Below are 15,479 nucleotides of genomic sequence, written 5' to 3' on the forward strand. Positions count from 1 at the left end.
CTTAAGGGTCGTACCATCAATGTTGACCTTTATTTCGAAAGTTAGAATGAATATTTGCTGCAATATGCCAAAAATGTCCATTGGTGAACCGAAAGCTGGAAGATAACATAAAACCACACTCGGCTCGAAAAATGCAACAAAGAATTCAAGAACTTCAGGCATCAAACTGATGCCACACCCGGCATATAGTTCTTCTCCTATTCCTCCGTTTACTCCTTCGTATTACTAACTGTTTCAGTCCATGGCGTACTTCCAGAAATCATGATGCCTCACCAACAAGTAGGAGGTAGAAGCAGCAGTGACTGACGTTTTTGCCTCTAAGGACAAGACGTGATATCGAGGAACTGACAGGAAGGTGAATAGCCAACAGTGCAATGCGAGGGGCTATGCCTTGAATTTAACCTACTTTCATTATACTATAATAAATACAAGTCTTTTATGTATCAGAATATTGGACTTATAGATATATTATATACAATCATATCTGTTTACATCTACTTGTTAAATTGGTGATAAGTTTGAAAATAAATAAATAAATAAATCAGGGGCTAAGGTGGCTCAGTGATAGAGAACTCACCTCTTGTGCATGGGATCCTTGATTCGATCCAAGCCTCCTCCAAGTGAGTTTCGTGGCAGACAAACGATATGTACGTAAGTTTTCTCGGTGTTCTGCCGTTTCCTTCCACTTTCTTTAATCCACCATTTCATTCCTTATTATCATCTTTGTCTCCCTTAGTTTTGGAGCTTAAGTGAAAAGAAATTATTAATCAACTATCTATGTTTTATTTATATCAGTTTTTAAAAGTGCATTAGTTTCTTTTTCTTTTCTTTCTTTTTTCTTTTCTTTTCTTTTGAGATATCAGTGAGAACAGTTTATCATATCTTTTAAGTGTCTTTTTCTTGTTCATGTGACCATTGTGTAATTTTATTTTCAATTTTTTTGTTTCTTTCTAACTTAGATACGTACTCGGTTTGTTGAGTTTTAATGTTTTCTCTTAAAGTTTTATTTCCATAACAGTATTACCGGTGCATAGGATTTACTTTGTGTTATCAGTCTCAATTCAAAGTGTGTGTGTGTGTGTGTTTTTTTTTTTTTTTTTTCTAAGACGCCATTTGAATAAAGACAGTTTTCAAGAAAAAAGAATGGAAAGCTAAGAAAGAAAAGAGAATTTTGTCTGTACTGAATAACTATGGAAATAATAATTTTCTTTGACTTTAACTTTTTTCAGTCTTTTATTCATAGACAATATGGTAGGTAAATAATGGGGAGCTCATTGATTTCAATAAAAATAACTTAAAAAAAAAAAAAATAGAATTTGATTCTTGTTGTGATCCGAAGAAATGTGTCTAGCAGGGTAAGAATGGGTAAGAATGGGTAAGAATGGTAAATAAATTTCTATCTATGCTTTTCAGATGAGAAATAGATCTAAACTGAAGTGGCCCTACTTGAAGGCGTTATATTAGAACAGGAAAATTTTCTTTTATTGTTATTGTATGGTAATTCCGAAAATAGATCAGAAGAATTAGAGTTTGCTCAAGTAAGATCGAGTTGGAATAAAAATTTTTAAAAAATCGAAATTTCTCAAAACCATTCTAATTTCATTCTGGCACATATTTTTTAAAAATTTTCTTCATATTCCTTTTCTCTCGATTGTACCTAAATAGGAAAAAAAAAAAACGTGAAAAAAAATATCGGATGCATGGTTTAATATTCGTCATTAACAGTTCTGATACAAGTTATGTTGAATGGCAAAAATCAGACTATAATCAGAGGCGGACTGGCCATAGTGGAGTTGTGGAGCTTTCCACAGGGGCCGGTCCATTACAATTTCAAGGGGCCGATAGATCTAAAAGACTTTCAGACAGTACAGTATGGCCAAATCAAAAGATGTAGAATATGTGTAAAACATTTTTAAAAGGTAGGCCTATTGAACAGTTAAAATAATTTATTTCTTAATTTCCAATTCAAAAATTGATTCCTTTCCTGAGGTAATATGCCTCCACTTTCGAAATACAACAATTTCTTTATTTTGCATAACGCTCAGGCAAGGACTGTAAAAATGTGGTGTGATGCATACATTTTGAATCTTGTGATGGCAGAAACTACCAGTGCCACTCTCCAATGTGCAACTCTATTTGGGCTTTTAAATAATGTTGCAATTTTTTTTTACGAGATTCTTACTCACAAATGGATGTATGAGAAAACGCAAATGAAGGGGCTGAGCACCGAAAACGACTGAATTTCATTGGAGAAACAAGATGGTGGGCAAAGAATAGCGCTCTGAAGAAAGTTTTCGGATTAAAGGGCAATAAGGAATCATCTCTGTTACTCTGTAACACTTGACACAATCGAAAATAACAATTTAATGCCACCAGACACTAGACGAAAAGCAGCATCACATAAAGAGTCCCTACTCAAATTTGAAAATATTTTGACGGCGTTTATTTTTTGTATATTTTTTTGTATCCAAACAAATAGTTTGGATGTAATGAAAGTGACTTCCACAGGAACTTAGAGAATGTTTTTAAACAATCAAGAATGAAGCGAAAGAATTCATTGAATGGGCAAAAGCTAAGCTACTTGAAGAAGAAGATCTGATCATTGCTGTTTCTACTACTCTTCCATAGAAAAGACGAAGGAAAATAATGATGCCTGGAGAATTAGCATCTGATGAACTTGTATTCGGTCCAGAAGACGCCTATAAATATCAAGTTTTTAATGTTACTGTAGACACAGTAAACACAAGCTTGTCAAGCCGGTTTGATATGAAAAATAGTGCTTTCTTTACTGTGTCTACAATAACAAAATATCTTGGATCTAGTTATTCTTGATCCAAAATGTTTCCAAAATATTAGAAGCAAAGGACTTCAATCAATCGCACTTGAACATTTAGCTAAGACATATGCATATTTTAAGTTGCATATCACAGCAGATCTATTAAGAACGGAACTGACCAGTTTAGCTAACCATTGGGAGAGGCTGAAACAGTCCCCTTTAGACAAGCATGATGTAATGGATTTAGAAGAGGAGGTGAAACCACACATATTTCTCCGGATGACTTCACTCTGAAGAAAAAGTGTATTCGTTCGTGTCAGGACTGTTGCGTTTGTTGCTACAGACTTTTGTGTATGTATAATCTTTAGACAGGAACTTATTGTAACATAGGATTTGCCTACAAGTACATTCTCACACTTTATTTTACACAGGTAGCAAGCGAGAGAAGCTTTTCTGTGTTAAAGTTCATAAAAACAGACTGAGAACGACTCTATCACACAATAAGTTGGAATCCTTTATGCTTATGTCAGTGGAGAAGGAAATGTTTCAATATATTGATGTAGACAACATCATAGTGTAGCACAGAAAAGTGATGCCCTGAAAAATTACTCATAACTTGAACATGTAATCTGAAAGATGTGTACGTATGTATCAATGTCTGACTGTAGCTATGTGTTCATATTTCTAATTCACTTCACAACTTCATAAAACTTGCTAAAATATATAACAGCGAGCCAACTCCCAAAATTTTGTGTTGAAAATAAAAAGCTAAATACACAAAAAATCTTTCTCTTAAAACAGTAGACTACCTATACTACTGTGACGCTTGTGTGTTAAAGGAACATTGAGAATACTAAGCACAAAGTAGACCTATCTCGAATTGAATATAGTTTCATTTACAAGAGCGTATATTCCTTAATTTATAAAGGACCATTTTAAAAATATAAAATTATAAAAATTATTATTGAATAACAAAAAGTAAGGACTATTTTTTTTAAAAGGGGACGGTTGGTGGAATTGTTCCACAGTGAAATTTTCATCCCAGTCCGCCTCTGACTATAATTGAAGAAACTCATGAGTACTTTAAATTCTCGCTGAAAACATTTTCGTCTGTACGAAGTATAATTTTGCAAGATGTTTTGTAGAAATCAATTGCTGCCCAAAAAATTGAAGTATTAAGCAAAGTTTTCTGGGATAAATATGTAGTAGAAGATTGCAGGTATATAGAATAAAATAAAATATGAGAACTACTTAAAAGATTTCAGACTACTCTCGAGCAAATAGAAACTTTCATTAACAGTAAATTCAAGATTAGATTGAATTATGTAATTATTGTTATGTTTTTGTTTTAAAACAAACTAACTTTCTGTCTTTGCTAATTTTTCTTTATCAATTTAGAGGAGACACGACTACAGTTGCTCAAGTTATGCTTGAGTGACGTTGCTGTAGATCCAGAACTCGATTTGAACGTAATCGCAGAGAAGTTAAAGGGCTACGCAGGGTCAGACATAAGTAATGTATGCAGGTAAGTATTTTTCTACTTTTATACACAAAATTAAATCATTTATGTTGAATGTAACCACTTCTGCTTGGCACATTTTCTGGCAAAAGTATTTAGTTTCAAGATTATGATAAAAACAGTCTTACTAAATGTTTGCTAGATGAAGACACATCTATTCTCAAAAGCTAGTTTTTCAATGGGTAACAATGAACATGTTGACGATGGAATCCTGTTCTTTACAAACTCTCAGAAAATCTTCGTGTCTTTCAGAAATAAACTTTTGAGGAGAATTTGATGATCCTGATTTCCTATACTTTTTTGTTTTCAACTACAAATCCAAAGCTATTAGAAATTTTCCATTTGTCTCAAACATAAAATTAATATCCTTTATATTCTGCACAATTGCATGTCATCATTCAGCATCATTATTATATCAGCAGGATTTTCCGTTTTCTAATAAACTGCAATAGGAAAATCGTTATCGATATTTCTTTTGATTCCAAGAGAGTGGCTGTCCTTCAAATATTGTTTTAATATTTTAAATTTGTTTAATTTTTAGATTCCATAGCATTCTTGTAAACTAGCGGAGACGAATTCCAGCTGGAATCGAGAGTGGGTTTTCAAAGTTGAAGGCACAGTTTCTCGGCTGCTGAAGTCAATATTGATTAAAAGATCGCTGTATAATTGATTAATTCCTGACGAACAAAAGGCTTCTTCATAACTTTCATGCAGAGCTAATTAACACTCATAATGCTGTTCAACTATATTATTGCGTACGATATATCATATTTCTTATGTCTTAGGAAGAATTTTTTTATCACTCAATTGCTATTTGAGATGAACTGCTTCAGGAACTGACTTTAGTAATATCAATTTCATAAAACTTTTATTATGTTTGTTCAGAAAAAAAAAAAAAAAGATTACATTTAGGAAGACTTCATATATATATATATATATATATATATATATATATAGTACCAGTTTTCCCTATCGAGAAACAGAGAGTCAAGTATTGCTTTTGTTGAAATACATAATGATAGTTCTCCAGCTCTCTCCATTTGCGTGCATCACTAGTGTTTTCTTGTTTACCACGTAAGCAGACGACTTTCTCACAGTTCAACAGACAGTTAACGGTAAAATTCCTACGAAGTAAGATTGTATGAGCTAAAACTCAGAGTAGAATATACTAGAGACCTATCAGTGGATAAAAAAGGGAAAGGGACAATGGAATAAAGGGAGTCTAGAGTGCAATATGTTAAGTTTCAGTAACATTCATCATTGAAGTAGATGTGAGTTTCAACTGAGAGTAAGACTTATTTTTCCACATCTATGTTTCTTTTGAGAAAGATATTCTTTGTTCTCGAATAAATAGATAAAGAAAGCTACAAGGAATAGCACCCCGTAGATATTAGTAATGTTTGCATCAGCTTACAACTTGAATTATCGTTCTTGCTCTGAGTTCCGAAAATATCACGAAGTCAAGACTGCTATGGAAACATTGGAAAAGACTGTAAAATCAATAGCTTTACAAACTATATTGCAAAATTGACGCGTGTTTCATGCGGACAGAATAAAATGTCCTAAAATAAACAAATAAAAATTTAGATGCATTCTCAATAAAATTTACAAATGTATTTCACTCTGACACAATCACGAGACTATTGAAAAAATAGTTTGTAATTAGCAAATGTTAATAATTAGCAGGATATTTACATGGAAATTTCACGTCTATCTGCCACCTGCTTAACCTTAGTCTTACTATGCCTCTATGTGAGTTTAACAGCAACAGCTTAAATATTTTAGGATAATTATAACAGATAGAAACTGCTTACTATTTGCAAACTACTTATTATTTTTAAACTATTTGAAATTAGTGTGTAGTTATCTATTTTAATGTTGAATTGTTTTCTCTTTGTCATGCTGAACAATTTTGAAATTGTTATTATCGGATATAATGAATATTAAGCACATCAGTTAACAATTACTACAAAATTACAATATTTAAAAAGTGACAATATGGTTCTATCTTTTTATTGCATCCTGACTTTTCCTGAACCGCTTCAGCCTTTTATACAGTGATCTTTTTTAACAGATGAAGTCACTGAAATGAAGATTACAGTGTGACTGAAACCGTTAAAAAATACAGACGAAATAAACAAAGTAGATCCATATTACCTTTTTAAATAGTATTAAAATGCGTCAATTACTTTGTTAGAATAAATATACATTTGTATTTCCATAAACATTTTGTTATTGTCCAGAGGAAAAAGAGTCAACTTACCTAGAAAACTTACTCACTCAGACTGTTTACAAAATAGCTTCTAATTCTTCTTCACTATCGGTGCAGACTTAGGTCCTAGAAACCCAGATCACATATATTGCAAGCTCTGTTATGTTGATTCTTGTTATTTTTTATTTTCTTTATTTTCTCGACGAAAATTTAGAAAGATGGACTTGATTTCTTTTTGCATAGACGTAATCAATACTGTTGATTATATATGAATTGCTTTAGTTTATTTTTCCGTTTTTCTTTCGATAACTGCCTTTCTTGATTGTTTTGGCTTAAACGTAGTAAAATTAATTGCTTATTTGTGTTAGTATAGTCGGAGATATAACATTCCAATTTGTTACAGTTGAAGTCCATTGCCTTGAAGCTTCTTATTCTCACAAAATTTTAAATATTTCTGTACCTGATTATTGGTTGCCATGTGATTAATTGTTGTTAAAAAAATGAATTTCAACAATAGAGATTAAAAATTTTAATAAAATAATCAACAAAGATAAAATATTTGGCACTTACATCACAATACGTGCATACGTATATAAAGTATAAAATAACAGAGAATGTAATATGATTAGTAAATAATTTGTCTGCGAGACGTACTGTACATGGAGACCGATCACTGAATTATCACAATCTCTACGAGAACTGTCAGGAAGCCAATTTGTAGTGAAAGTTTGAGCGTGAAGGGTAAACGCCAAGATTTATCTGTGTTTGACTTCAGGTCAGATTGTGGAATCCTGAAAGGTTAGTGCTTCGACCACTAAACTGCTGCACTAGTAGTAGAATGTTGAGAAGCAGCTATATTGAAGGTGGATCAGGACTGGTGTCAACATTAGCAAGTGATGAACCGTCTGCACCGGGAGAGTGACTCATTCAGAACTGATATAGCTTACAGATACAGCACGGTGAAAGAAGTTGTTGCTAATAACAACCATAATCGAAGACATCCCCTATATGATCATGCCCCGTATACTCCAGCACACGTTTCCTGCTTCAGAAACTCCAACTCTCCCGGTGCAACGAACGTGCGAAATGAACGGGATACAAGATTGGCTAAAGTTCTACTGATTTGAGTCACGATTTCTATTCCGCTCCATGGATAGACGTGTGCTTGCTTGGGGGATATTCCAATGAGGTGCTGGGGCTCCTAGGCATATATCAACAGTGCAAGGCATGACAGCGATGTATATTTATGGAGCATACTTGAATAGCAAAAATTAGGATGTAGACGAACGCATGATTTGTGTCCTGTATCGCGATCTCCTGCCAGACTGGATCTTACTATATTGGACTTATAACCACATGCTGATGGTACGTTACAAGACGATAGCGCACCTAACCGTCGCGTACGTTCTGTACAGAAATTGTTTTAGGAACTCAATGAGAGATTCCAGCATCTTCCCAGCCCCCGAATTTTCAGGATCAAACCCATTGAGGATCAGTGGATGCCAAGGAACAGCATCCCACTTATATCTCGACATTGCAGGCGGCATTACATGCAGGTTTATTGGATATATCAACGAATTCTGCCAGATACCTAACATTGCACTGCATTGAAATCGCCTTCTTAGACCAGCGGTTCCCAAACTGGGGATATCTCATTACTTCTCTGCCACGTCGGATTATTACTGTTGTGACGTCTCGCTTACTTCATCATCGAAATGTACTTTTCTCTCCTTCACCTCTGCTTAGTTGAAGAAGTCAGACGTGTTGACATGTTTCGCAATCAGAAACTCATATGGGGTGTAGACCACAGAGAACTTCGGATAAGAAGATCGTCGACAGAGAAATTTAGTAGACAGAAATTGTCTATTAACTAAAGAATATGGTAACTTCAGTAACATTCTTACATGCAAAAACTATGAAGTGAAATAAAGGAAGATCAACAATTTATGCTCTTGAGTCATTATTTAATGTTCTGCAATCTCTTAAAATTTTATTAATAACATAACAGTGTACAGTCCAATCTATGGACGGGGGCGCGGTGGCTCAGTGGTAGAGCGTTCACCTCCGGTGCTTGGGGTCCCTGGTTCGATCCCAGCTCGCGCCGTGTGGACTTTGTGGTGGACAAACACCCTGCTCGTGGGTTTTCTCGGGGTTCTCCCGTTTCCTCCCACTTTCTTCATTCCACCATTTCACTCATCTCTCATCATCACCGTCTCCTTTAGCTTAACCGGCATAACCGTGGGACGTAAAACTTAAAGATTTCATTTCATTTCCAATCTATGGACCTTTTTGCCAGTCACCAGTATATCAAATATTTACTATACATACAATGGCAGTAGCCCTAACAGTAATTCTTCAAGGGAACCAAAAAAGGATAGATACAAATACATCGTATAACAGCAACAAAATAACGGAAAACTTATTTAAACGTCCGGTAGAGATGGTAATTGAAATATGCACATTAAAATAGAAAAGTAATCGGATAGGACCTACACAACTGGAAATTACTCTTCTTTTAAATATTCATAAATTGTAAATATTTAACCTCATTATTTGTCGTAAATCATAATCTTATATAGTTTTTTCTCATTTTTCATGTTGCATTTTTAAGTATTATTTCCATTCATCGCCGTTAAATCCTTATTTCATTCTTATTATTATCTCTGCGCAACATCATAAATACTACCGTTGTATTTGTCTTATATAGGTTTCCCACCCAAACTAAATAATCGAATTCATGTATTTATCACGGTTTTCACGATCGAAAAGTTTATTAAAAAGCTTTATTGACAGCACGACGTCAATAAAAACTGTCCGGTGCGGGACCAAATTATGGGCGGGATCCAAGGCACGACGCGGCGGTAGGTAAGTTGCAGTGGAATAATTAAACTTGTCTTCGTTCAACTTCGCGAGGCCAACTGTACATAATTTACAAGAAACGGGAGAATAAAAAAAAAAAAAAAAAAAAAAAAAGAATTTCTTTCGACTTTCATTTTGTTCTAATAAGTGCTTTCTATTAATTTAAAACTTTCTAGATTTTTCAAGGTTTGATAACGAAATTCAGGGCTTATTCCAGACTTTTTCATGGTATACGAAATTCACGGCTTATTTTCCTAAAGAGAATGTCCTAAATTTCTATAAGAGTTTGTAAGACTAGTTTCAATAACATGCAGTTTCATAATGTAGTTTGAGGATCTCAGAAATGGAATAATTATGTTCTGAAAAAAGTTGAAAATATTCGATGTTGAAATGTAATTTTCTTGTAACAATATCACTTTTATAGACAGTTTAAGTCAATACGTTATCACTAAATGTCTAGTAATGCACTTTTCGTTAAAGGAGTAAAGATTTTGTATCTGATTTAATACAATGTGATTCTCATATTCGTTAAGAACTGAGCATATTAATTTTGTGTGTCTATTTCCAGAGACGCAGCGCTCATGTCCATGAGACGAAAAATATCCGGCAAAAATCCCGAGGAGATCCGTCAGATGAAGAAGGAGGATGTTGACTTACCTGTTACTAACGAAGACTTCGAGGAAGCGTTGGGTAGATGCAAAAAGAGCGTCTCTCTCGACGATATTGCCCGCTACGAAGAATGGATGGAGGAATTTGGCTCTCGCTGAAAACATTCAGAGATGCCATGTTCCGTGTATATTTTCCTGTCATCTATGATGACGTTCGTAAAAATGATTTCAACCGTATGTGATCGTGAGCACCTCGTAATGTGCGTTGCTCTTCTTAATTCTTTGTAATTGATAGAGCAGATAGAGGCTCAGATACGTTACTTATCACAGCCAAACGTTCTTTCAAAATCTCTGCTCCGTCCAGCGCTGTGAGTGGTGTACCTGCGCAGTACCTTTAAGATGGTTTCTTTTGTTGATTATTGTTAAAAGATATACTGTTATTTATTGTTAAGAAACAACGAGATTGATGGCTTTGTAGGTTGCATCAAAGATTAAGATAAGAATGTGATGATGACGCAACCAAATCCGTTTGTGGTGATTTGGTTTATTTATAACTATTTTCGCCTGTTGTAATTATTTTGTTAAATGTACAAATTCTTTATGAAAAGTGTGAGTGCTAAATGCACACACATTGTACTTAATTTCAACTGTAAAATATTTAAATGTAGCATATGCTTAATCATGTTGTATGTTTCACTTGCTGTATTTGTATATGTGGAACATTTTTTCTATACTATATAAAACGCAAGAAATAAGCATTTCTTTAATTTTGGTCTAACCAGAGAACTTATCATTTAGTGGTTTAAACTTAATTTGTAACTGTTACTCGTACAAGTTACAAAGAAACAGTATCTAATTTGCATTTCAAAGATTTTCATTATTTTATTAAAACTATGTAGCGGACTGTGGTCAACAAAAGCAGAAAAACTGGTTTTGGGAATTGGTCTGCTAATCATATAACACAAGTTTAAAATATAGCAGCTTGCTAACAGAATCCCTTTATGAATTCATGGACGCTTTTATTTTAATATGTACTAAAATTTATTAACTTGGCCTCAACTGTGTATAGAACATGAATTTTCTTGAAAGATGTGTATTACTTATTGGATTTTTAGTTTAGCGTTCCTTTCAGCAGCAATGTTATATGAGACATGGACCTACAGCGTAATGTTGGATCTGAACCTTATGAGTTCCCGCCGGGAATCGAATCCGAGTCTCTCGTACCAAAGATATGTTCGCTATTCATGCAGCTACGAGTGAGCTCCTGTGTTACTTATCACTGTGAAAGTTGACGACCTATCTATTTTTGAACTTGGCCATAATGAATCAAGCACTAAATCGAATTTCCGGTTGTCTAGTGATTTCATTTAATCTTTTCATTTCTTAAAAGTTCTTTTAGAACACTTTTAATTGGAATGTTAACAAACTTAAAGGAGAAAATTAGTCCATTGAGGGTGACTTGTAAAACATACAGGAAGCGACGGGACTGTTTAAAGCTTTGTATGTCTATTGTCAGCAAGTATATGATCAGATCGGCACCATAAGGTTTTCCTATTCAAATTCTACAATTTTTGGTTACGACATTTGGTGGTACAGTCCGTATAGATTTATTGAGTTAATGATCTCTTTTGCTTCCTTCGAGCATTCGATATATTTTAATTGCGTTGAGGCACTCACAGAGGATTCTAAAGGAAGATAGGGTTAAAAGTGTAAAAAGGAAAATACAGTGGTGTCTGTAAGTCTTGTCGTCTCATCCCGCTACTTCCTGATCAATTCTATGAGTAGGGTAAATGTATGATGTAAATCTACAACTAAGGGTACGTTTGGTGTTCTGTAATTTAGAAGGTTGGGACACCATGAGAATGTTTCTAAGAATTGAGGATCTTATTTGCATCAGAAGAGTTATACTATAGCGTTGTGTAATAATATACGGAATTTTCATTTAATTTCAGTGTGTGAATGAAAAACTAAGGTAATCGCGTGCAATGGATTTATATTGTAAAAATAATTATTACTATATGCTATTTGTTAAATGCAAACTAATATATTGGCGATAATTGGGTGACAACCTATAATAGTCTAGCTTCAAAATAGACTTATTTCCTGTAAGTTAAACACCGAAGTCAGCCACTTTTAAATGGAATCGGTCTAGCCAACATAGATGGATTTTTCTTTGTTTCAATGTGTTCATTGAAAGCAATCGTCCCTTCCTGCTTTGTTGTTTTTCTTAAAATTTCCTGATTTTAGGTCCAAGTGAAAATATCTATGGGAACTATGACGCATAGTACCAAAGAGTTTAAAAGCTCTAGATGAGGGCACTATGATGGATTTGGAAGCCGTTCGATACACCGAAGATTTGAAATCTTTCTTTCCTTGACACTACCTTGTGATGTTTCTCTTCATTCGTTTCCAATTTATTCTTGTTTGTTTGTTGAAGTTTAGGGCCCCATTAGATCACTCAGGGTATAACAGAAGTAGTCCTACAGTTTAAGGTGGAATCCGAACCAAAGTAATGCGTTCAATGCTCTCTCACCGGGAATCGAACACAGGAGGTGCGCGTGCTACCCACTAGACCAGCGGGGAGGGACTTCCGATAGGCAGAACACGTTGAATGTGCTCAATTGTTGGAAATATGATACATGTTAGCATTAGCTGTATGACTTAGAAATACACATTTGATATTTAAATTCTTTACCTGACACTGTCTTGCATTCAAATCATCCTCTTAAAGTAGTGGTTCACAGCTTGCGGGCGCAAACTAGTAACAGAAATAAACTCTCAAATTATGTGTAAGGGCCACTTATAATGACTATTTACAATTTAGCTATAGAAAACTTCACAGATAGTACATTATGACATTTGTCTTTGTCACGGGAAGATAGAGCATGAAGTTTTTCATTTTAGTTTAATATCCCACGATTATGCTTCGAGGTTAAATGACATGATGATAATAATGAATGAAATGGTGGAATGAAGAAAATGGGAAAACATCGAGAAAACCTACGCACACGGTGTTTGTACACCACAAAGCCCATTTGGCGTGAGCTGGGATCGAACCAAGGACTGGAGGCAAGAAGCGCAATACCATTGAGCCGCCGGCCCCTGTGGGCGTGAAGTATGCACGGCTTACGAAGAGGAGCGCCAGATGAACGAGGTTGGAAACCAGTGTCTTCGACCATCTCTTCTTCTCTCTGAACAGCTTGTACCCAATGATGATAAACTCTGGTAAAGGTAATAGAGAGGATCACATGAAATATGTGGATATTACCATTAAAGTTACAGTTACCCGTTAAGATGTTAACGGATTGACTCCATTAACGAACTCGGCCGAGATAATCGCTCTAGCTATCTATTGCAGTAAACAAAATTTAAAAATTCGCTTACATATATGGGATGTGTCCTATAGATAGCCACCGTTAAAGTCGCCGTTATCCGTTAAATTGTTAACGGATTGACTCCATTCACAAACTCGCTCGAAGCAACTGCTCTAGCTATCCATTGCTAAAAACAGAATTTAAAAATTCGCATTGGCTCAAGAGTTATTGGCTCATGAGGAGTAACGAACATACGGACTGACAACAATCTTATTTCTCACTGCGTCATCCTAATATAGTGCGACACAGATGACAAATTTGACGGAAAATATGCGAACTAAAAACAGTGTTGCAAATTTATGAACTCTAGCAGTTACTGTTGCTATAAGAACTATATTGTGCTGTTAATGCAGAAAAAAAAATGTTTAATTTTGCTGTTCATGTTATTCCCTTCCGCTTCATTGTCGAGTCGTACTCGAGAAATATATCCTTTTACTTTTCGGTTGAACGATCTGCAGGCCCATATGTCATATAGCGAGTTATGAATATAATTAATTCCTTGACTATTTAAAATCTCCTGATCTATTAATTACTTTTTTTTTAATTTCGCTTAGTATGTTTGAACAAGATTTGATTTGTAACTCAGTTGCTAGAGAGGGAACTGAGCGAGCGTTGGCGACGTAAGGCAGTTTAACTTAGAAGTAGAAAACATAAGCTCCCACTGGAAATCGAACCCAGGCCTCATAAAAAATGTGAGAAGACAGAACCATATAACCATGATGGAGTATGTTACTTCTCTGAAAGAATTATTTCAGTTACCGCATCTCTCGTATGTGGAGTTCCTAGTTCGATTCCAACTCGCACCAAGTCTGTTTTGTGTATGTCGCACACAAAACACCATATGCGGGGTTTTCTCATGGTTCTTCTGCTTCCTCCCGCTTTCTTTATTTGATCATTTTCTTAATTTTTATCAATGTCTTCCTTAGTCTCCTGAGTAGAGTAAGATATTATTTTCAGCCTTATGTCAGGAGGGGCACGGTGGATCAGTGGTAGAGCGTTTACCTCTGAATCATGGGGTTTTGTCAGAGTACTACAGTTTCCTTCCAGATTCTCATTCCACCAATTCTTCTATCGTTATTCATTTGCCTAAACCACAGTTTCATATATATATATATATATATATATATATATATATATATATATATATATATATATATATATATATATATATATATATATATATATATATATATATATATATGTATATGTATATGTAAGCATTCTTGGTTCTTTATCTGATGATCCCATGTTCAAGTTCGTTTATCGTGTTTGAGGTTTTTCAAGATGTTTTCTTCAAGCTTCATTAGACGAATGAAACGTTTCAGTAAGTAGTGACCAACTTTCTTCCACGTCGTTTTATGCTGTTGATTGTTGCTTTTTTTTCAGTATAAATGACCGTCTCAGAATGTATCAGGAACTTGATTAAGTATATAAATAAACATTAGTGTTTGATATAAGCTCAATGTATGCAAAAAGATATGAGGTGTTATGGTCAACTCAACAAAAATTTACTTTGGTGAAAGCGCATTTTAAAATGTCTTCATAAGAGCATATTCAACAAAATGTTCATCTATCAATTAGTTATTATTATTGGTGGTGATTTGAGTTTAGAGTCCTTCTCAGCACCAAAGTTAAGTGAAAAGTGAACCTACAATTTAGCATAGGATCAATATTACATGAGCTTCCACGAGAATCGAATCCTGATCTACCGCGCCAAATAGCTAATAGTATTGTTTAAGTTCTGTTTTTATTAATTCTTTGGGTAAATAAGAGGGCACGGTGGCTCAGTGGTAGAGCGCTTACCTATAGTGTGTGAGGTCCCTGGTTCGATGCTCGGGCAAGTAAGCTTGTGAACAACATCGTGCTCTTGTGTTTTCTCGGGGTACTCCCGTTTCCTCCTACTTTCTCATTCAACCAATTCTTCCATTATTCATTTCCTTTAATCATAGTCTCCCTTAGCCTAACACGCATAATCGCGGGATGTTAAACTCAATGATTTTATTTCATTTCACTTTGAGTAAATAAAAAAGCAGACCCAATGTTGTTTGCCCTTACTACCCGAAACAAATTATAAGTACAAAAGTTGTTTGAAATTAAAATAGGCCTATATTGAAAATAATAGTCCTTTTTC

At 34.7% G+C, this 15,479-nt stretch overlaps 1 protein-coding gene across 5 annotated transcripts in view; it reads left to right on the top strand.

Annotated features, from left to right (window-relative positions):
- Positions 1-10,723, top strand: part of kat-60L1 (katanin p60 ATPase-containing subunit A-like 1) — a 322,513-nt gene extending 311,790 nt beyond the window's left edge. For all 5 annotated transcript variants that reach the window (XM_081727140.1, XM_081727146.1, XM_081727155.1 and 2 more), the window contains 2 exons: positions 4,175-4,301; positions 9,935-10,723. In XM_081727140.1, coding sequence (XP_081583266.1) covers positions 4,175-4,301; positions 9,935-10,133 — 326 coding nt within the window. In that variant the 3' untranslated portion in view covers positions 10,134-10,723. The remainder of the gene's footprint in view (positions 1-4,174; positions 4,302-9,934) is intronic.
- The last annotated feature ends 4,756 nt before the right edge of the window (positions 10,724-15,479 follow it).

This window comes from Thermobia domestica, chromosome 1 (genome assembly GCF_964235325.1).
Source record: "Thermobia domestica chromosome 1, izTheDome1.hap1.1, whole genome shotgun sequence".
NCBI lineage: Eukaryota > Metazoa > Arthropoda > Insecta > Zygentoma > Lepismatidae > Thermobia > Thermobia domestica.